The sequence below is a fragment of the Tympanuchus pallidicinctus genome, unplaced genomic scaffold (assembly GCF_026119805.1).
Source record: "Tympanuchus pallidicinctus isolate F22 unplaced genomic scaffold, pur_lepc_1.0 scaffold1, whole genome shotgun sequence".
In the NCBI taxonomy this organism is placed as follows: Eukaryota; Metazoa; Chordata; class Aves; order Galliformes; family Phasianidae; genus Tympanuchus; species Tympanuchus pallidicinctus.
This window is the reverse complement of record NW_026294618.1, coordinates 57776324-57800347: the sequence shown is the minus strand read 5'-3', so window position 1 is coordinate 57800347 and position 24024 is coordinate 57776324. Positions and strand designations below refer to the sequence as shown.

General features: G+C 43.8%; 1 protein-coding gene across 5 annotated transcripts in view; it reads right to left on the bottom strand.

Moving 5' to 3' along the window:
• Nucleotides 1-24024, bottom strand: part of PHACTR2 (phosphatase and actin regulator 2) — a 124204-nt gene that overhangs the window by 56144 nt on the left and 44036 nt on the right. The window contains exon 1 of one of the 5 annotated variants that reach the window (XM_052679389.1): nt 19194-19326. The exons of the other annotated variants lie outside the window; for them this stretch is intronic. Coding sequence (XP_052535349.1) covers nt 19194-19236 — 43 coding nt within the window. The 5' untranslated portion in view covers nt 19237-19326. Of the gene's footprint in view, nt 1-19193; nt 19327-24024 lie in introns of those variants that run through there. 5 annotated transcript variants of the gene reach the window in all.

Below are 24024 nucleotides of genomic sequence, written 5' to 3'. Positions count from 1 at the left end.
TAATTAAATGAAAGGAAAAAGCTGAAGTTCAAATGTAGGCGGCTGAATGGTAATTTCCATATGGAACTGCCAATGTTGCAAAATGTTAATTGGGCCTCCTGCTGGCAATGAGCTAAACAGGGTGGGCAGTGGCTACTTCAGATGGGTTCAGGCTGCTGCCTCAAAGCAGCCAATGTGGGTAGTGAGCAGATCCACCTGGGGAAGCCGCAGCCTGAATGTCCCCAGGTTTCTGAGAGTAAATGCACTTTTTGGGTTGATGGAGCCATATGTGAACCAGCAGTGCTGAAGCTCAGAAAGTTGAACCACTATAAGACTGAACCACATAACTCCCATCTCACCACAGGCAAAATGTTGCCTTGTTGCAGAAAGCCGAGCACAGTGTGGGGCAGGAAATCCAGCTATTACATCTGTAGATTAGAGGCAATATTCTGTTTCCCTCTTTGGTGAGAATTCCCTGCCTAAGCTCCGCATAAAGCACAGACACTGCTACACGGGTACTTACAATGGACAGGACACTATGTTCCCCCCAAAACAACATGATGCATACCCAAGGCTTCAACATGTTAGCTCTATGCTGCAGGAAAAAACAAGCCAGGAAATCCTATGCTAAGTTAGGTCTGCTGCAAACTCTGCATGGCTCTTTTCTCCTTTACAGCCAGCACCACATTAACCATGCACAAACATTTCTAAAGCCTTTGGAGAACAGCATGTTAGCATGGAAGAGGAACACCCTGCCACCCAGAGCACAGTTGCCGTGCACAGAAGAGGAACATGAGCCAAGTCACACATTTCAGACTTCAGCAATGATGCTGACTCCAACATGCATTTATTCAAGCTCTCTCTCTCTCAGTTGTACACTTGGGATTGATTTGCTTAGAGCCTGGGAGAGCTTGTTCAGCTGTCTGTCTTTTGGGCAGGAACTCCTCACACCACAAGTAACAGCTTTCCAGCAGGCAAGCAGGGGACTTCAGCTTGGCTTTCCATTGCCTTACACAGGAAAGAGGAAAAAGGCAGTGTTAAAATAGGACTTAAGGCACATTTGCTGCTTCAGTTTCTCACCCTGGCAGGATTTCTGTTCTAACTACACTAGGGTAAACTACAAAGCACCTCTTTGCCTTAGAGTTACCTTAAGCATTGCTCTTTTTTTTTACTGTTTGCTTATTTGGTTACAACAGCCACATCTTAATTGTTGTTGGTTGTGTTAATTCACAAGCTATCGCATTTAGTTGACACAGGTAACTACAGCAACCTAAATGCAGATGAAGTGTTTGTAACATGCAACTTTGGAGTTACTTCTCAGTATGGCTTTCACTTCCATGGAGTTAATTCTACTGAGAATAAAAAAAAAAAAAAAAAGATAAATAAAATGTGCACTGTATAGAGGCAACAGAAATTCCACAGGCAACACAGCTGAACTAGGCCCAAGTAAACTGCCCTTTTCATGTCTGTGAGAGCCTCCTACCACATCTACAAGGGCAAGCGATCTAGTGGGGGGTGGTTCTGGGACACATTAACAAAGCTGTTATACCTCTATAATCACACTTTCCCTGCTTTCACCTGTTTCTCATGTCAAAATGCACAAAGGGTTTGCTTAAGGAATGGATAAACACAAGGCTTGTAATATGCCCACCAACACGTTTGCAAATTCAGTATTTATATTTTGGCATCATGTAGCCCTTATCAGAACATCCGCACCACCTCTTGATCTCCAGCCCAGTGTTTAATTTCCATCCCTGCAGCTTTCCCAGAAAGGAATAAACAAATCCTCAGCAATTCCATTATACAAGTCTGAAAGTGATCTGGCCGCAACGGTCTCGATACCTCCTTGCTGACCAGAACATGGGTGGCTCTGACCAGAAGAAAAGGGATCATCAGTTTAAGGCAGGCTGTTTATTCCTTTCTCTTCAACCCCAGTACTTCAGTGGATAGAAGTAAATGGGAATTTTCCAGACAGTTACATCTTCCAGATATACGAAAAACAGGGTTAAGGGTCACATTCTGGATCCTTGCAACTTTTCCATAGAAACGAGGAAAAGCTCAGGTGCAGAAATAGAGATGTGAGAGGAAAAAAGAAAACAATGAAAAAGCAGTGTGTGTGTGAAAGAGCAACCAAACTGCTGAGGATTGAAAATTAATGCTTTCTGCATCAGGGCGATTTACCCGTTCATGTCCTGAAGTATAGCAGCATAGATTTCTATTAATAGTTTAAAATGATATTTTTGGATAATTCTGTAACCTAGCCTCAAGGTACACCTCATGTACTCATCTTATTAAATCTCATAATGGTATTTTCAACTCGTCACTTCCAAAAACCAGAAATGCAGAACTGGAGACACTTCCTTACAGACTGACTTTCCTGGGTACAGTCTTAGTACAGGGGACAAAAGTACCTCTTATGAGTTTACAATAGGTATCTTTAGCCACAGACAATTGACGACACCTCCCAGCAGATACTGGCTACTAGAAAATGATCTGAAGTGAGCATGTGGCCCTTCCTCCTCTGTAGTACTAAACAGGAATAAAAATAAGAACATTTTTTGCAGTAATTAATGCATATGTTCTACTGAAGCTGAGATAAAAGCAGGCCAAGTGTGTCCCATGGAAGCTTCTGACCCCATTATCATTCTTCTGCGTTGCTTTGAGCTGCTCCCTATCCCCCTGAGGGCCCAGGAGCTCTTTACCACCCATCTGATCAGAAATCTCTGAGTATCAGGACAGCAGAGGCAGGCCGCATTCCTGCTGCTCTCCAGTGCCACTTCATCCCCAGCAAGATGGAAGATCTAACAGGTATGCTACACCACTGCTGAACCGGAAAGTCCCATCCCCAGACATCCCAGAAACTTCATGAGAAATAAAGTTGGTGGGAATTTGTTATAGGAAAAACTGAAACAAGCAAGGGACAGCCTCGTAGCCTAGTGCGAGTTTTGCCGGGCAGTCCCTGTTTCCAAACAAGCTGCAGGCTTGGTTATTTAACTGCGACCCCTCTCAGAAGCCTGCAGAGGAAATCAGCACACCCACCATCAGATGGCCTGAACAACTCACTGCCAAAGCCAAGTTAAAAACCCAGCAAAATGGGAAAAACACAGCCAAAGCTACTCTGGGCTTTTCCTGGAAGGCTCTTTCTGGCTTCACTCTTTTCATACCTAAGCAACCGCAGGCTTGGGGCCACTTCAGGGCTAATTGGCTGCTCCACCTGCAGGCTGACATCACCCTGGGTGAGGATTTAGGCTGCTCAACACCCACCTGCCCTGCTGTGCAGGGCAGGCTCTGTGCAGGCTCTGTGGCTCGCGTGGTGCCTTTCCACCATCCTCTCAGTGCATCTGGACAGACAGAGGTGTTTCCTCACAGCTGAAGAGCTGTGCTGCTCATCTTGGTGCAACCAGCAGTGGGATGCATCTCCACATGGCTTTAGAGAGGTGCTGTACACTCAGTCATCTCCACTCCTGTTTTCACAGCATCTTGGTTTGCTCTGCTGGTCACTATTTGTGAGGCTGCACTTTATCACTGAACTGAGCCTGCAGAAAAAAAACTACCTTCTTGTGAGGGATTTTAAAACCAAATCAGTTCCTTACTACATTACAAGATGGTGCAGCAAAGTTTGCTGACTAGACTGAGGTGGGTGGTATGCCTAGAACAGGAACAAACGGGAGGGGACAGGAAAGAATAGGAACAAGTCTAGGGGGGGATGGGAGAGTTTTACCAGGAAGGCAGCGCCTGAGCCTGCTGCCTGTGGGCTAAAGGTCTCACACAGATGAGAACTCCTCCTCACAGCAGGACATCCTGACCCCTACATCACATCAAAGGCTCTTGCACCTGGAGAACTAACACTGTTAGCTATTTCCCCTTTCTGTGTGAAGGAAGCTGGAAAGGAGGTTATCACTGAATCCCAGAATCACAGGGTTTGGAAAGGACCTCCAGAGATCATCGAGTCCAACCCCCCTGCCAAAGCAGGCTCCCTACACCAGGTCGCACAGTAGGTGTTATACCGCTATACTCCCCTGCCTATCCCATCCCAACTCATTCCTGACCATCCAACATACTTGCCAAAAACAATTATGCAAGAAAATTACACATGTGCATTTCCCATTATTGTACGTCTTTAACAAAATCTTCCACGATTATGGTGTTGATAATTCTGAGAGCAGGTTTGGTTCTGGGGGCCCCCAGGCCAACACTTCCTCACGTTTGAGTAAAACAACAAGAAGCTCTTGACCTACAATTATCAGAGCATTCACATACAAAAAATGCCAAGGAGAAATTTGGTCAGTCATGTAATTAAATCCCCTACATGCAGCCCAGAACTCACTGTGCTGCCTTTTAAAGGCGATATTTTCCTTCATACTGGCACCACTTCAACATCTTTTCTCTAGTAAAGGAACAGCATATTGCACTTGTCCAAACACATGTGAGTCAAACCTGAAGCAAACAGTTTCTTTTTGTGACCCAGCTGGCCTCCAAACCCCCACAGCAGAGGTCAAGGGCACTTTTAAATCCAGCTAGCGAATTTCTGAAAGTTGCTGTCATTATAAGTGTTTATGCAAGCTATTAGACCTGAAGTCTTTGTAGAGAAAACCATATTTATTTTATTTTTTTAGCTGCCTTTAAAATATTTGTCTTTGTTGCTAGATACCAGCTTGGATAAAGAGTAATAATACAATTCATGCACACTCACAAGAAAGTACTAACTATTAAGCAGTTCCTCTCAGTCAAAATGCCAATTTGTCAATTCTAAAGCCATGGCACGTGAAAACTGTTCATATTTTTCTGTACGAGTAATGCTAGGATCCTAGTAAGTAAGAAGTTATCTCATTTGCTGTGAGGAAATGGGAGTCACCAAACTGCAGCTGACTTTTATCCAGCATCATGTTTCATTGCTCTCCTCAGGCTTCACCACACAGCTGTTTTATTCCCTGTATCTTGTTCCTTATTAAGGACAGAGTGGGGAAAACCAGACACAAGCTGACATATTTGTCAGCTCAGCTGCTCACCCTTTACCAGTTTAAATTCTGATGCTTAGGGGTGGGTTCATGTAAAAGGATATGTCCATACACAGTTTGCAATGGGATTTAGTTATACTTTAAAAAAACCAGCATGTTTCCTTTCTTATACCATGAAGATAGTAATTCCATCAAGCAAGCTGGCAGCATCATAAATTACTACAGAAAAGCTCACTACAATTACAGTACCATCTTTAACTAGATCTGAAGTACGTACCTGTATACATTTTAGACTTTTTTTTTTTAATTGAATCAGCATTTATGGAAGGTGCCCTGCGTGCTGGGCCTGGACAGGGGAGCTGTCTGAAAGCAGCCCACGTACCCTTTGTAGGTCTTTATTCCTGAAGGACCCTGACCAAATGGACAAGGGGGTCCTGTGGCTTAGTGAAGCTGTGGGTGGTGAGAAGCTGTCCTGTCACCAGAGAAGACGCTGAGAACACACTCAGCTTTTCCAGCAGAATTTTCCATTATCCCCTAGGAGAAAATAATGACACTAAAAGCACCATAAACACAGCAAATACATAACTGATATCTTCAACTCCCCCCTTTCCTTGTTTCATATGCTGTATTTCTGGTCACTATTTCTGCTCCGCTCTCCATTAAGAACAAATGATTTGTATTATCATGGTGCTTAAGAGGTGTAGTCATAGATCAGGACCTCTTTGTGACAAGAGCTGTACAAACAAACAATGGAGATCTTTCTTGCATCAATGAAAGAGCTTTCAGACTTCTGATTTTTCATTGCCACCAGCTCAGCTGGTGTTTCGAATAATTTTAAAATCATGCTGATTGCTAGATATCTAATTTATTTCTTTATTTTAAATACAAATATATTTTTATATATATACATAATATATTTAGAAAAGGACATGCTCTCAATCTTACTGGCATTGAACAACAATCATAGAATATATTTTTGTATTCCACACGCTAAAAGAAAGCATCAACGTGGACTCTTATGAAGCAGTTTAAACTGAATTATTTTAGCTGGAAGTGGGTGAGCATCCCTCAAGCTTCAAAGCAACTATAAAACACAAGACCCCATCTTCTCCCTACCAATGCATGCTCATGTTATACCATCCCAGCACGTAACAATGTTAATTTAGCACTCAGCTTCAGCTTGCATCATTGTTATGAGTGCCAAACATGCTGTAAGTGATGCATTTGCCTGACATGAAGTAACTATGACCACCCAGCTCCACTGATGTATGTCACTGCTGTGAACATGAATAGTCAATTCTGTGGTATCTTGGAAAAAAATGCCAGAAACATCATGACCAATGCAAGCGATATAAATATCAACTTAAAATCAGCTACGAACGTGAATAATTCAATTTCAGCATCATTCACAGTCACACTTTTGTTGATGTTAGGAGCAAACCTAGAGCTGCCCAAACATTTAAAAATTACAGTGCATTATGGTTTCACAATTTGGAAGCAGAGAGAAGCAACGTGTTCTTGTCCTGGGCTAGGAGATGACTGAAATTCTTGAGTATGTAAGAACTGCAGCTGATATTACCGTTTTTATTATAAAGTGATTGGCAGGGAAGAGCCAATCCCCCCTCCTCAGGGGAAGAGTACTTTTCTAATGACTAACCCAATCACAGTTGAGATGTAACACACCTAAAGCAAACTGAGTAAGTGTAACACTTAAGAGTAGTGTAGTAATTGCACAGGCAATTCCGCATCAAAAGGTTAGGCAGTAAAAACATTGTATGGAGCTGAGGACAAAGGCTGCTTTTTCCCACTTTGTGAGCACCACGTTCACATTCATGCAGATGAAAAGGAACATAGGCACCTATACTTAGTTGTGTGTTAAAAGGAAGTGTCTGATTAGGAAAAAAGAGAAGTGAAAAGAGCCCAAATATCACTGGAAGGCTTGGCAACTATTTCTAGCAGCTCAAATCAGGATTGGAAATTCAATATTGTCTTAAGTAAAGTATGCACAGCATCAGGGTTCAACAAATTCACTTTGGCTTTACTTAATCTCTGTAAAGTTTTCTTTTTTAAACTACTACCAATGTTTTCCTAGAGAGGGAACATTCTGTGATAGAGCACACGTCTCCAGCAGTCCCTGGGAAAGAGAGCCATCTCTTAGAAAGCCCATAGGAATACTTCAGGAACAGCCACCCTCAGTTCCTGCCTGCTCAGACTGTTCCTCATGGTGGGCTTTCATGCGATAGATTGAGCAGCTTGTGGACGGCACCAGAGAGAGAGCAAGCCATTTAATCATTAATTTAATAAGCAAATAACTCCATGGACAGATTCTCCCACAAAGAGACAGGCAAATGCCAACTTCCTCTGGTGGTGTTTGCTCTGGGGTCTTACTCCAGGGTTGTTCCAGCTGTGGCTCCCCAGCACTCTCTGCTACCTGACGGCACTGCACAGCCTCACCTGAGGCTCCTCTAGCAGCAACCTGCTTCCATCAGAAAACACCACCTCTTCCAGGGGGGAACAACAAAACAAAACAAAAAATAGCTGGAAAAGCATTGTTCTAGAAGGAATAAAATGAAATTAAAACCAGTTATTAACTGGCTTTATTTTAATACTCCTGTCTAAAATTAAAAATAATATATTAAACTTGAGCAGCAGAGGTATGCATGATGTAACTAGAAGTTTCTTGGCAAATCTTATATTTCATATTTATATGAATAGCAAGTCACCAGGAAACGGCTCTCTAAAATTTCTCACTTAAAAATAAAACAAAACTTTCCAGGTTCATGTTTGTGAAAGGCAGCTTGAGAAAACAGCATTGGGTGAAACAGAGACCTGTGCCCACCAAACTGAAAGATCCCATTTACCTCCTAGGGCACAGCTTATGGCACTTACCTGGAGCTGGGGAGACCTGAGCAAATCCCTGCTGTTGAAAAGACTCTCATCCTAAGCCTATGATATCCAACCAGAGAGGAGTGATGCTCAGCCTCAGCCTCTCTCGTGTCCCAGTTCCTCAACCGCAAAAGGTTCTTTATGTCTAAACCCAGAGATTGCTGCCAAAGCACTTGTGCTTCCATCTTAACTGGTAGTCCATAAGGAATCTTTTGAAAAATATAACTGTTGTCTTGTAAGTTGTGCTACAAAAATTTACAGCAAGAATATAAGAATCATAATCCAATACTAAAAGCTACTTGTGTATCTCTCTCTCTGTGGGACTCCGGCCACAAATCCTGGGTTAGAGAAGGAAAGTTCCTGTCAGTATGTCAGGAAAAAACAAAACAAAACAAAACAACAACAAAACCCCACCATCAGTACAACACCATCCATAGTTGTGTTGAGATAAACTAACGACTGGCTCTCTCACACAACTTCACAGGAACCTACTGGCTAGAAGAGGTTGCTGGACATCCTTGCAAAAGACTTTGCTGTCTCTTAGTGAAGGGTCATCAGGTGCACTGTCCCAGCACTATCCTAACTTCCCTTCTCTCTCACCACAAAAACATGCCTTACTACTTCTTCATACTCCAAAGAACAATGTCTTTTTGTTTGTCTTAAAATTTTGCTGCCCACACATAAAAAATAAACCTGCCCAGAATGGATGAAGCACAGATTGATTTGTAAAGAAATTGAATAAGACAAAATAAACCTCTCTAGATTTGCAAGCTTTCCTTGCATTGACATCCAGGCATGCAAGAACTGCTTAAACCAATAAAGCATAGACTACACGCTGGTATTTATTCATTTATTCTGTATGAGATTGAACTGCCTGGTATTTATTTAAGAAATGGATGATTTAATTAGCTCTGCCTCCTCTGTTCTTCTTCCACTCACTTTTACTGCATAAAGAGAGAGTGGAAAAAAAGAAATGAGAACATAGCAATGAGACTTCTGGCTCCACAGATACAGAGGGTGTGTCAGTTCTTCAGGGTTAAAAAAAACCCTGACCTGTGCCATCAGACACCCTGAAAAGTCAGGGAGGCTCAGTTCTGCCCTGCTGGTATATATCCCTCAGGAAAAAAAAAAAACAGGTTGCCAATTATGCTAAACAGCAGCACTTCCATCCAGGGGCTGTCACGATGTAATTATATTATCTGTTAAACCACAGACAGAGTAACAGAGATGTGGGAGGAGAGAGGAGTTTGCTCCTCTGACAGACTAAAGGGACAATCAACCACAACACAGGGTTAACTCACTACTTATCTCCAGATGTAGTCTTCCATCACCACGAACTCGCTTAATGAAGGACTAATTTTTGGTTCTTCTCATCCTGTAGGGATGTTCCTTGCAGTGTTTTCCTTTTGCGGTTAAGCAAACCCTGGATGTACTGCAGGCTGCACAACAGGGAGATATGTTTTCTCTATGAGGACAGCTGGCTGAAAGATGGGAACACAAAAATCCAAGGCCTGGCTTTGTCCAGTTCTTCTCACTTAGTTATTTAATCTATGGCTTTCAGTTCAGCAGGTCTTGCAAGCCTCAATTGTGGCAAGGAGAGGGGATGGCAATATTTTATTCCCACAGAAGCCATTTTCAGGACTGATTAATTCTCACATAAGACTTTAGAGTTGTGAGATGCAAATCTTCCTAGTCCATGCCAGGGTGATGAGCTGTGACCTTCATTCCTACATGTTATCACATGCTGTGTGATCCCTACCTGAATTTGGGGCTACATCAGCAGAAAAGCTTACGTCACCTTAAGGTAAGGTTTCAGCAAGCCTCACTTTCACAGCCTGGGAAGTGCTTGCTGGCCTGGGCTGAGCAGGGAGAACCTTGGGCTAAGGGATGCTAAGCACCTGGGGGCAGATGCTGTGAACAACACCTGGCTTTTTAAGAGCCTAGCAATTTTCAATTTTTTTTTCCCCTGCCTTCTTATGGCATGATCCTACAGATTCAATACTGATATTGGATACTTCTCCCCACATGCCAATTTTAATTACCCATTTCATACTAAGCTACCAGTCTACCAGGTATATCAAATGTTTCAGAAGTAAACTGTTTGCCTTGTCTTCTTGGTTCTTACGGAAGTTTGCCCTCCTTCTCTTCTCCTCGCTCACCTCTAGCAGAAATGGTAAAACCGAAACAGCAGGAGGAACACTACTAAAGGGGAGTTGAGGCATAGGTGTTGCTGTAAGTACTCAGGATGTTTTTTCAGTCTCAGATCTCTGAATTCCCCCAGACATTTTCCAACAAAAACTTTTGTCCTCTCTTCAGAATTATGTTCATCATACAGTAAACATAATGGTGCTGTTGAACAAAATGCTTTAAAAGCCAAGCACCATGGTCATGTAGTTTCTGCAACACTTTGTAGTTAACATCTCTCTCTTTTCCCATTGGCTCATGTTTTGCTACTCTCTACAACTTTCCTTTCCAACTAAAGCACAGATCATTTTTCATTTCTCCTTGGTGCCTGTCCAGCTCCTGACAACTTGGCTTTATCCACAGCTTTCAAGTCATCCATATTATTGTTCACTCACACAGCCTCTTTCATGTCTCACCATCAGACCTTATGTGTTTCTTTCATACTGTGTGTCAAAAGTGGCAATACACGAGCAAGAAACAACAATAGCATTTTCTTCTCAAGTAATGAAGTCTGGTACTCTCTTAGAAGACTGAATCAGCCTTCCAAAACTTTTCACTTTGAGTACTTAAGCACTACTCCACAATTAGTGAAGTTGTTTTAAATCATGTGGATTTTTAATACTGATTATTGATGCTAACATTTCCATTCTTTTTATGAAACACTTGAAAAATTAATCAGAAGAGGAGAACCATGCATGATCATATAACACACAGGACAACAAAACCACTACTCCCTTCTTTGTATCAACATAAAAGAGGCCAGATCAGCAGTGTACTGGAACACTACTTCACGTTTTCAGAACAAGAATATTCTAAGCATCTGTGCCAAAACCAACATTTCCTTCCACTCAGAAAGGCAATAAATCTACCAAACTGAAAGAAACAAACCAGTAATCTTCAGACACATTGAATGCATTTACAGGACAGGAAACACACAGCCAGCTTTGAGTCATTAACAATGAAATAAATTATAACACATTATGTATGTATAATTTAAACATACCCAATTTCTTGGCAATGAACTGTTTGGTGATTTTTTTTCCTCATAAAGACAGCCAGTATCTAAAAATCATTTCCCACCAGCTTATAATGACTTTAAGCGAACATGCAAGTTTAACTCCTTGACTGTATCCCATTGAATCAACGTGTTTCATAAGCACACAATGAAAGTGTCATTTCTTTGTCGACTCATCCAAGATTTAAGGAGTTAAAAAAAAAATAAAAAAAATAAGAGCTCACAGGAGATTAGCTTTCAGCCTTGATGACTTCATATTGCTTGTTATGACAGGTAAGCTTCAGATAAGTTGAATCTCTGGGGGCTATAAACAAGGAAAGCAATAAGGATGAAAGAACCAAGCAGACGGCCCCTCCCTATTCATAGTCACGTCATGTTTTTATCTCAGGATGCTACTGTACCTGTTAATGTCACTTGTTTGTTGCCCAAACATTAGAAACCTCCACGCATCCATAAGAAGTAGAGGCTGGTGACCCACAAGCCACGCTGAGTTTTACCACAGTCTCATGGGTGAATAAGCATTGGTTAAGAATAAATATCACACGCTTCTTACTCCCTACAGTGCCTGCAAAAATAAACCAGGCACACATCAGAGCATAACTTGGGCCTGTAGCATCGTGACTCTTTCATGAACTGCTATGCCTTTCGGTATCTGTGCGACAACACACACAACACAATATCAGTGCCTGAGATGCATCAATGGAGGCTGCAGCTTGCTGGGGACAAAGATATGAGACTGCCACACAGAACAGGCTTCCCAGACTCAATTTCACTCATGGTAAGGGATATTTTTCTTAGATCAGGTGGCTACCAAACAGAAGCTTGAATCCAAATCGCTTTCTGTTGCCTATCCTTGCTCTGAAGGCAGAGGGCAAGAAGAAGAGTTCAGTGGAAAACATCCAGTGAAATGACAACAGTTTCATAACCCCTCTATCAAAGTCTGGGTTGCAAACCCTACAAATTGTACCGATGGTGACAGATCCAATAGATCCCCAGTCAAGAGTTAATTTTCCCAGCTGAAGCCTCAAGCATTAAAGAAAAATTCTTAAGCCAGAAAAAGAGGCCCTTTGTGACTGCAGGTCTTACAAGTTATATGGTCACAGATCAAGCTTCATGGTCTATAACAGTTATTCCAATTGTGCAAAATGTCTGTTTAGCTTTAATCAATAAATACTAGAGATTCCCTGTATTTGTAAGAAATTATTTTGAAAATCTAAGAAGTGTGATTTGTTTGTAAAAAGCTTAAAAGCCCAACCAACTTGTAAAGTTTCTGCAGCATTCTTGGACTTCTACTGCACAATGCATTAAAGCATCCAGAAAACACAAGAATGATTAAGTAAAATACTGAATCAGGGATAATTTGCCTGCACAGCCACCGTTCACTGATGCTTTGGGTGGCTGGTCAGAGCAAAGACGTTGTAACACTAATGAAAGAGCATGTTCTCAGGGGTGGGGGATACAGGTTGAGCTCTGGGAACAGAATTGGCTTTCCTGACAGTATCAAATGTTAGGATATGCGTATCAGGCTAATTCCACTCAACAAAATATCATTCAAATTCACTGGAATCGAGGACAGGAATCAGAGTAAATAGAAAGAGGCAACCCTTTGTTGTTTATACCTTTTCCTATAAAACTTCATTTTCATAAATGTATCACTGATACAGGCTTCTGTATTAATATTCAGATCTGCCAGGTATCTAAAAGTTATCACAATTTTGTAGCGATATAAACATAGAAGCATACTGTCCAACTTGGGGATAGGCAACTCTTTAGCAAAACAAAACAGGCAGCGAGTTATTGTCTAGCCATTTTTTCTCATTTTACTTGCATGCAACCTGACTGCATATCCTAGACTACCATACAAAATGACATCTTTATTTTTCCCCATCTTTTTTTCCCCTCCAATTACACAGGTCACTGTGGCCGCTTAAATCAGTGAGGAAGCACAAAGGTAAATAAGACTTGCACTTTGTACAGAGGCTTAATTTCTAGATGCCTGAAAACCAAGTCAGGGGCAGAGCAAATTCATTCCTAAGCAGCACTCTAGTATAAAGCCTTTGAGCAACTCAAATCTGAAATCAAATTTCCTAATAATGAGTCTCCACATGATGACAGAGGTAATTGCACTGCCTGCACAAATTGCTAGTCCGAAACACATCATCAATATCATTATGTGGCTTGGAAACAGATCCGACCAAAGGCTTATCAGCAGTGCCAGCAAAACTGGATTCTGTCTAAGCAAAAGTACAGACAGCATACAACTGCTGTTACCAGAGCCATTTTAGCATCACTGGAAACTTCTGCCTTTGTTTTTCCCTATGCCTAGCACTGGCCCTGCACAGGCTCTCAGATGAAAACCCCCCGACCACACTGTCACCATTCCCATCAGAAAGAGAACAGGATCAGGAATCCCACTTACGTCAACCAGAGAAGGCAACAAAGGGACACTTCAGAAATAATTTATCTCCGTGGGACTGAATGTCACCTGGTTTGGGCATTTCTGTGGATCAGAAGTATTTTTCTAGCCATCATTATGACTGAAACACAATGGGTGAAAAATAAGTTCAGGCAGCAGATTGTTTGCTGAAGTATTTTTAAAAAACACATCACTGATTGATTCAAAGCATTAAGTGCATTCTATTTTTTTAATCATCACCAATGTGTTCTAAAAGAACAAGAGTGAAAAATAAATCCAAACCCAGCAGTGACTCAAGAATTATTCAGTTATGTTACTGCTTCACTTTTTAAATCTAGAAAAGCAGGGGTGTCCAAAATGAACTACGAATAACTGTTAGTAGTAAAAAATATGAAGAAAGGAATCAAAGTCCAAGCATTTTCTACTTCTAATAGGTGGGACTGTAACATGGCCCAGGCATCGATGAGGATTTTTCCTCCTGGTTGTGCCTTGGTGATTCCAAGTAAGCTATCCTGTCTCCTCAGTTTTCCCATTTAAATCCAGGAACATAACAAAGAAGGCTGGAAAGAGCTCTGAAACCTGTGACGGGAAGGGCCATCTAAGAACAAGGCATTATTATCCCAGAGTAGTGAGCAAGCTGAGGCTGAGGATCTAGGACAGAAGGACAACTGATCCAAGGGGCGGCTGAGATCCAACAGAGGCGGATCAGCTTTCAGCACGCCTTAGCGCTGGAGACTCGGAGGAAACGAGAGCTCCTGTGAGCTTCTGAGGGAAGTATCAGGGTGGTCACTGGATAACATGGCTCCACACAAGCCCTGCCAGCTTGCTAGGCTTTGCAGCTTGGCCAGCACTGAGCTTCTTGGAGTCTGTTCTCACTTTCCTCAATGCAGAGGAGGAAGGTGATGATTAACACTGCGAACAGGTGATTAGTGACTACCAAACACCAGTGCATGGAGGCATCTCAGCCAGCAGGCCTGACATGAAAGGTCACACATCCTGGCAGCAAAACACGGAGAGTTTGTCATCCTTGACATAGCCTTCGAGCGAGGAGGGGTGATACGCTGCTCTGGGATCTGCTGAGCACTGGCCTTTTCTTTTCATACAGTGCAGTACTTTCATGCAGTCCCCGTGCTGTGGCTGCTCCTCCATGTCCTCATGAGACCCCTGCTCCCTGCATGCCCCTGATAAAGGCTCAGGCTGAATGAGTTCCTGCTGCAGCTGAGGAGCTCAGCCTGATCAAGTGGCACCAACTGCACTAGCAATTGGGGCAGAATTTTGCTCTGGATGGATCACAGAGTATATGGCAGCACCTATCAAGGCTAAAATGCATTCCACAAACATCACGTTTTTAAAATCTGCAAAGTCCCTATATATAGTGATTCATTTAATATGCTCATGATTAGATCCTGATTCCATCTAACATGGGTACGATGAGTGAAGAGTATCCCAGTCTCATGATCCACTCTGGTGGAAAATTTTGCAGAAACTGAAAACAGCTTTCCCTTTACTTACAACTCTTCCACAATTCACAAAAGCATAAAGAAGAGACTAAAAAGGAATAGGATTCCCAGCACAGTATTACAACGTCTCAGTCTCAAAGCCCCCAGTCAGTGTAAACTTGGGAAAAAATAAGGAAGACAATGATCTCTGCCAAGAACTTCCTTTGGAACTGTGAGCAAATCATCTAGGGCTTCTCATGAAACGGGACTTGACATTTTGGCTGAACACCTTGACCATCCCTCAACGTGCACCAATAACTGAAACAACCAGATAGTACTTGTGTAGTGAGTAGCTTAGTGCTTCCGCAAAGGCTTTGAGATGTCCTGCTGTAAAGTACAATGTCAAAATTCTTCCATTTTGAAAGGAAAAGATGGAGAAGAAAAATCAACCTCATTTTGTTTCCTTTAAGAAAGATTACCACAAGGGCTTACTGGCATCTTCAGATTAGCGGTGAACTTAGTCAGGATAAAAATTTAAGCCTATTGCTGACTATCTCCATGCCCAGCTCCATAGCAATAGAAGCTCTTGCTCCAGAACAGCACCTCCAGCATTGCTCAGAAACAGCTACCACTGAAGAGTGCTACTGGAACAACCTCTCCTCTTGGACAAGCCCTGAAATTGCTGCACTGATAATCCATTAGTTGCATACCAACACCAGGAAATGCTGAAACAAACATTTGTTTTCATTTCAGAATTAAGATAGGGTTGCCCAGTTAAGGCAATCATGATTCCTCTGCACAGATGCAGGTGAAGCTGCTGTTTTTCTTGTCAATTAAGAGGAAATCCCATAATGCCAAGAGAGATGAAAAAGAGCAGTCTGAGAAACATGTTAACTTTTGACCTATGATAATTGTTTCACCGAGTGCCAAAGTCAACAAACAATAGGATCCTAAGAGCGAGTGCTTTCATCTCATGGGGTGAGCTGGGTGGGAAATGGTTTTCCTGTGCTGTCGAAGTACATTTTCATGTCCTGGAAAAGAACTTCTGGTCTGTAACAGGATGAACTCAAGCCTGAAAATTCATGCCTGAAAATTCATGCTCTATTTCTGCAAAATGCATAAGATGAAAGGAAGTCCCACCCTCCCCATAGTAAACAGGCCCAAGGACTATGCACGTTGTACACAGCTCTCGCAGACCAGTGCAGAGATCCAAAACCTGTCTCCAGCTGAATGCCACTGGGGCAAGAGGTTCTGAGATCTTCCCTTTACAGCTTGCTCCTACCCTTCTGCACACTGCTGTGCTCCACAGATTCCACGTCGCACTGATGCAACTCTTCGCAGCATCACCCATAGATGTGTTTTTACCATAAGTTTCACTAACTGGTGAGACAGCACTATTAGAAAAAAGAAGTCTTTTTTTTTTTCCCAGTAAGCCAACCAATTGCACTTTCGCTTGAGGACTCACCTGTTCCTCAGTACTGAACTACCCAACTACAAATCCAAAAGGAAAAAACAAACAACAACAACCCCTCTGTTCAGTGCACAACTCTTTATCTTTTGATAAGCTGTTGATCAGAAAGGAAAAGTAAAACTTTGCACATGATAGCTGATAGCTCCCAAATGCACTGACCCTCAGCCAATGAACAAAGACAAAGAACAGTAATCAAGTCCTGCCAGACATGGGACAATCACAGAAGAGGAAGGAAGATGAACAAGGACAGCATAAACTCATCCTTTTCCATATATCCATGCTGTCTTGCTATCACTGGCCAATTCTTTTTTTTTTTACTTTTGCAGACCATAACAAATAAACAAGCTTCAGAAAACTAATCTAAACAACAGAAGAATTGGATCCAAGGGGCAGAAGGAGCTATGGATTGCACAGTGGGTCCCCACAAACAGCTAAGACCTGCTTTGCCTATCTTCCCGTCACAGTTTTGGGAGGTGCCCTGTTTCCTTCTCCTTTTCAAAACACAGCTGATGGCAAACCCTGGGGAGAGAGCACTGCTCTCCAGAATAGTCCTAGAAAGCCAGAGACATAAAACCACAATTCTTCCTATCTGCTGCACAGAGCTCTGAGCAGGCTGTAGGAATATGCTTTGCCAAACTGCATTTTACAGTAAGGTCTCTATCTTGCTCGTAGCCCAATGGGAAAGTGCCATCAGGACCTTGGCCTGTTTAATATTTTCCTTTCCAAGAGTAAAATAAAGTAAAGTAAAAAGAGAAAGTAAATCCTGGGAGGGAAAAGAAAAAAAGCAAAATGAAGCAGGACACTGGATTGCATCCAGTGTACTGAGTATTGTATCATATTGTATTTATTCTATCACTCTTTTGGAGAAAAGTCTTATTCCACCATTCTGCACCAAACCACTTTCACTCAATCAGCCAAGCTGAACACTCTGCTGTGATCTACCCGTATCACCACTCCTGTGCACAGCAAACAGCCCCACTGAGCCTTGCATGGGCACAGTTAGAGCACGACAGCAGGGCTGCAACTCTTGGAGGCTGGCGTGCTTGGGGAAAAAAATGGTGCCAACAGGCAAGTCGCTTCTCACAGCTGCTTTCGTTTGGCTCGTGAGGGGTCTGAATGCGCTATTGATTCCCTTGCACTAAAACAGATTTGTAGCTCCTGTGTGTACAAGACACGGATCTCGTTCAACTCTAATCTCCAGCAGCTGTCAAAGACATAAAGGGCTTGTGGTTGGCCGGCGTGTCAAAATCAATGAAGATTTTAGGACTCCTTGCCTAAGGGGAGATCAGTCTCACTTGGAAATGACAGGAGTAAGTCTCAGACCTGAGTGGACCAGGCCACCCAAACTGTGTGATGTTTGTTCAGGACATACTGTGCAGCAGGGCAAGGGAAACACACAACTGCACCTCCCGAGGAGCTGTGCCACCCTTACCCTGCCTGTCCCAAGGGTTGCCATCAACAGAACTGGAACCCCAGTGAGTTGGACCAGAAGATCTTACTGGTCTTATCCAACCCTAACGATTCCATGGGACTATGGCTCTGCATCACCACCCAAAGGCTCTGTCCGTGTCTCTGCGAAGGCCCCCTGCTCTTAGAAGGGTGATAGGTGGCATTTGTTTGGCAGCTCTGTGTAGCACCACTATGACTTGTGCCGTCAAATAACTGGCCTCTTATTGCTCCAAATGAAAGCACTGCCTTCAGTTAGGAAAGAACTCAAAGTCGACTTTTTTCTTTTAGTTAAAGCTACGGATCCAGCCCAATTATTGTCCAGTTGCACTCTGCAGAGGGAACACAGACCCCAGGGCTCTTATTTGTCACAATACAGGCCCCTTCCCAACCCTCAACACACATTTGTGCACAGAACAGCTCGGACAACGCTTGGCGTGGAAGTCCAACAACCACTTGCAGCCAGTGCATCTGTTTCCTCACAGCTGTTTCCCCACCGCCTACCTTGATACAACTTTACTGCAGGGTGAGACCTTCAGCATGGGGGGAGATTGGCTGAAAATGGATACATTTCTCTTCCATGTGAGGTGTGGCAGGAGAAGAGATCAGCCTTGTTTTTTAGTGGGATGGGGTGATCAGAAGGCTGTACCGTGGGCAGCACAGCAGGGCTTTCTGAACATACAGGTGAGAGTACTGGAACTCTGCTCTGAAGGATGCGCAAAGAAAAGAAAGGGGAAAAAACAGGCTTGGTGCTCTGCCTCTTGGTCGTTGGCACTTTCCCATGTTAACAGAAGGCAAAGGAAAAATAAAGCTCAGTACATGACTAACATTAAAGAGAAATAAAATCTACACAACATTTGAGGTGTCAAAGAACGATATGTGCAGTGTCACTTTTGCAAGAAACTTCAGACCTGGCCTTAATGGGCTTTAATTTAATCCAGACCTGGAATTACTGCAGACTCTTCCTCCTATGGCTGCGGGGATAGGGAGGACAGCCCCCCCGCTCTGCTCCTCGGTAACCAACACGCCCCGGCTCACCCCACGCGCCTCCAAACCAATCCACCGAGCGCTTTGCACTGCTTTTAGAAAGTTAATCCACAAATAACTACGGGACAAATAATAATAATCAAGAAGTTCTACTCGCATACTCTTTACTTACTTCCAATAAATAAGCGCTTACACACAAAAACGTCCCGCAGCCAAAGCAGCCAGATGGGCGGCTTACTAACCGTGCTGCTGGGCGAAGTGCCAGAGGTCCTTCCCCCCACACACACCCCCTCTCTTCTTTTTTCTTTCTTCTCTCCTCCTTTCCCCCTTCCCACCCCCACGTTCTCATTTACCAGCGGGCCCCCGGCGCCCTCCCCGCGGTGCGCGGCCGCCCCGCTTCGCCGCCACTCACCGCCGGCCGGCTCGGGCAGCGTGGAGACCGAGGTCTGCCCCATGGCTCCGCCGGGACGCGTCCCGCCGTCACGCCGCCCGCCGGGCGCGCAACCTCCGCCGCCGCTGCTTCCGGGGGGCCGCGGCGCTCCTCGGCGGGGCCGCGCCGCCCGCCGGCTGCCCGGGGGCGGCTGCGGGCCGGCGGCCGCCCGTCATGCTGCCGGGTCGCGGTCGGAGAGCGCCGGCGGCCGCGGACGCCGCGCCCAGCCCCGCTCCCGCCCCTCGGCGCCGCCTCGCCTCCGCCCCGCGGCTCGGCCCCTCCTGGGGAGCGGGACGGAGCCTTCCCGGGTGGGAAAAGGAGCGGCGCCGTGCTGTGCGAGTGGCACGAAAGGACTTGTTGGTGAACTCCTGGGTTGGGGGAGAAGTAGAGAGGTCCTGCACGGCACGGCGGCGATAGCAACGAAGTTTTTGTTTTTCTTAGCGCATGACTGTAATCTAAGTAGAGCTGTGAGCTTAATCCGAGAACAAACAGGTAACTGTTGGCTGGGGAAAAACAAAAAAATCCCGAGTGCCTACCAGCTATTTGGTTAGGCGTTAGGAGGAAATTCTTCTCCCAGGGAAATTCTTTTACCGCAGCTGGAAGGGATCTCAAAGCCCACCCAGCCCCAACCCCACTGCTGCAGGCACGGTTCCCCCCCCCGGCAGATCAGGCTTCCCAGGCCCTGTCCAACCTGGTTCTGAGCACCTCCAAGGATGGGGCACCACAGTTTCTCTGAGCAGCCTGTGCCAGCACCTCACTGCCCATTTCAATTCTAGTTTAGGGAAGATAAACACTAATGTATAACATCAACAGATTGTAGGCATCATATTACATAGAATAAGAACATGAAACTTCTGATTACAGTAGTTTACTCCAAATACTATTTTTTAAACAAGAAACAACCTAGTGCATTAGAACACTTAAAGGTCTTAGTAAGGAGATTTTTACTTGTGATGGACAAGATGCTGGGAGTACCCAGCACTACCTCCATAAATCCTTTAATCAGCTTTTGTAAAGTGCACGATATTAAACACTTTCTCTTGATCCCAGGCAGGGAATAGTAGTTGAATACAAAAAAACAGCACTGAACTATAGAACAATTACATCTCTTTCTGGTTTACCTCCTGCTTGGAGATGCTAAAGGTCAACACGAACATCTCAGGCTACTCCACTCATAGTCATTAATGGTCATCAAATGAGAAAAAAATGGCACTCTTCCGCTTCAGTCCTGCTGTTTTAGCTGTTAAATTTAAGAATTCAGCTTACAACTCACCAGTGAGAGAGCACAAACCCTGAATCCTCAACACTGTGTGAGCAGGCATCTACCAGTGTCGCCTGTGAGAGAAACTGGAAAATTGAAAGCAACACTGTATTGCATTTCTCCTACGCAGAGCTATGTTTATGCAATTGCCTCTAGATAGAATTCTGGCATCCTACTGACATTCCCTATGAGTGCCCAAACAAAATACATGTATTCAGTATTCAACTTTCAATCTGCAGTATGATAGAAATATTTTAATATATGTATTAAATTTCTTGCCACAATGGCACAGTAGTTGGCTTTTAGGACAGTTAGAAGAAGAATAGCATCTTCATGACTTCAGAAATGCTTGTAGAACATTGTACAATGCTCTTGTACAAACGGCTAGCAGGAGATCACTGAAGCGAATGTAAAACTTCAAAATAGTTCCCAAGGGAGAATGAAATAATGCACAGCTTTTAACCTCTCTCAACATCAAAGAGAAAATTCCATCCCCTCGGTAACGCTTCAAAGACAGCTGTATTTCAATGGGCTTATTCTGCTGGGATGGACCACAGCAGTACATAACCTACAATATGTAGGATGCTGTTGTCCCACCTCTAGAGCTATGTAGAATAGTGTTCAGTAAAGAAGCATTTAAAAAAAATGAATTTGTATTACTATTCCTTCAGTTATCAAGATTAACTTGTGGCACAAAGCGTGAAGCTGTAACCAAGGGCCACCACATTTAGTAGCAGGATTCAGAATGCAGGAAGGACTGGCAAAAGCATTCCATTTTATAAGAGGAAAAAAAGGTATTGCTCAGATTATTACCAACGCAAAGCAAGAAAATGGCACTGAGTTCAGGATAGAAAATATCCAGCCGGGCAATTCCTAATTCCCCACAGACAGACCTTCCACACAGCCCAGTGAAAGGGGTCTGTACAGAGCAGCTCACTGAGAGGAACCTCGTAGTTCAGCCTATATATATGGCAGCTAAGCATTCAGAGTGTTAGGCTAGCACAGTTAGCACGCAAATGAGGACTGTTCTGATTGAGACAAGTGATGGAGTCCTTGGATGAGCTCTGCCCATACAGCAGTGCCGCTGCTAGGAGACAGGCAGTGTGGTCCTCACTTGTGAGCAATCTGAGGGGATGCACCTTGCTCAGTATGCAAGTGATCCCTTGAATGTTGAGCTCTCAGCTCCTCACCATCACACATAGAGCACAGCTGAGCAAGCTCCTCTGTGGCAATTTGGCACCAGCAGTTTTCCTCTCTGCTCACAAATGATCTGCAAATAGGCTATGCACTGACAAACTTGTTTGCTAGCCTAAATTATTCACCAAACACTTTGTAAGTGAATTTCAGGCAGTGGTAGTTATGTAAACAATTCCTTGCTGCAGCAGTTCAATAATTTATTACCTGGGCTGTGCGTGAGGCACCCTCATCTGCACAGCTCCTTTGTACTTTCTGACCCATGGTACTCGCTGCGCCTAGAGGGAACTTCATAGCTTCATCAATACGATTTTAAATGATGGGTGAGGGATGCTCTACTCATGTAACTTTAACACCTGATCTGTAGCTTTCATTGTATCCTTTAGTGTATGTTATTCATATTAAGGAATTGCCTCATGAGTAAGGAACAATTCACTTGAAAGTATCTGGAGCCAGTTGCTCTGTTTCACTTTAGCAGACCTGACCTATGAAGAAACCTTCTTTTACTTACACACTTATAGAATTTCTGTATTTGGGATATTATTTCAATCTACTGCTTTAACAATTAACAGCTGTCCAAAACCTTATGAAACAGCAGAACTGGTGTAATCCAGATTTTGGATAATTTCTTAGACTGACTGTGCAAAATGATGAAAGATGAGCAAATTGAAGGTTCTGCTTAAACTGATACTGAGCGTTGTACTTTTTCTGATTTGAACTTACTGAAAAGTAATACAAAATACAAAGTGCACTTTCCAGGCCTCAGATCTTGTTTTATCCCTTTACCAAGTGCTAAGCACTGTGCACATTGGGAAGAAAAGAAAAAAAAAAGCTACAGAAGTCTTTGCTTAAAGTACAGAGGGCACCTGGCATACCAGATGCCATCCCGACCCTAAACCTACACCAGACATTCCTGAAAAAGCTGAACGATCTAACAACAGATGGAATGACATGCTGTCCAAAGTCTGTAAGGTCCCACCCTGGTACTTAATAATTTAAATGTGAGATTCTAGTTTCAATTTTAATCTGGAACAGGTTGCCCAGTGAGGCTGTGGATGCCCCCTCCCTGGAAGCATTCAAGGCCAGGCTGGATGGGGCTCTGAGCAACCTGGCCTAGTGGGAGGTGTCCCTGCCTATAGCAGGGAGGTTGAAACTAGATGATCTCAAAGATCCCTCCCACTCAAACCGTTCTGAGATTCTACAATTCACACATTCTTCCACATTTTTATTACTGACAGTGGGAATGATTATGGATATTTGTATTGTGCCCCATGTCCCCATAGCTGCCTGTTGCACTGATCTCGGCAGTGCAGTGGCTGTGCTGTGGTGGCACAGGAAAGTGTTCCCTTTCCAAACAGAAAACAACTGTCAGAAATTTTCCAGTCAGGCATGTCTTTATCACCAGGTATCAATTTTGCCCGTGGCTCCAGATTTATGACAAAGAGGACCGCATTAAAAATTATAAATAGCTTTCTGCCTGTCCTAGTTCAAGCCACCGGGGAAGAAGAAAGAGATGACGTTAAGACACTGTCCTGGGTTGTGGAATTCCTCAAGAGTCGCCTTTCTGCCAGGTTTCCAGAGGCTTTGGCCACTGCAAGTTTATATCAGTAGCTACACTAAATAGGGTGGATGGCCCCCATTGCTTGCTATAAGCTGGCATAGGCCAAGCAAAACCCATGTGCAGCCGGAAGTCTGTTCCTACCCTGGGGTATTGCTTCTCCTCCTCCACCTTTTCCTCAAAGCAGAGCATAAGAGCACACTACCTCAGCACTGCAAGAAGGGCTCTCACCAGCTGCTCTGGCTCCTTTGGGCATCTTTCCCTCTCCCCTCTGTGCTTAATGCCTCCTAGCTGTTGCTGCAGCAGCAAAGCCAAGTTATCCAGGAGAGCTTTTGTGCTCCCCAGCCTGTTCAGCAGTACCTCTTCCCTCCAGAGAAGTCAGCCATGCTACCAATCCAGCCACACTAACCGTTCTCCTTAGGAAAACACAGCTTTCTGTTCTTCAGAGCATGTGTAGTGGTTGCTGGCTACAGCTCTCCCTCCGTGGCTCCAAGCTTCTTAATGAATCACTGTGTTTTGGCACTGGCGCAACATAAACACGACATTTGGGATGTCTTTGCCAAACACACATACATATAGAGCAAATTTTGAATGACAGAAAGTGAACAATTTAATGTAATATTCAGGCTGCATAGTTAAAAGTTGCAAACTAAAAAATAAAATGCAAAACTGAAGGCCACAACAGTACCATCAGGCTATTGGTTGGGCTCACACAGTGTGTTTAATGGAACATAAGGAATAGGTTTTATCGATAGTGCATCAGCTACAGCTCCCAGCAGGAAAAACAGGAACAGAAAGCA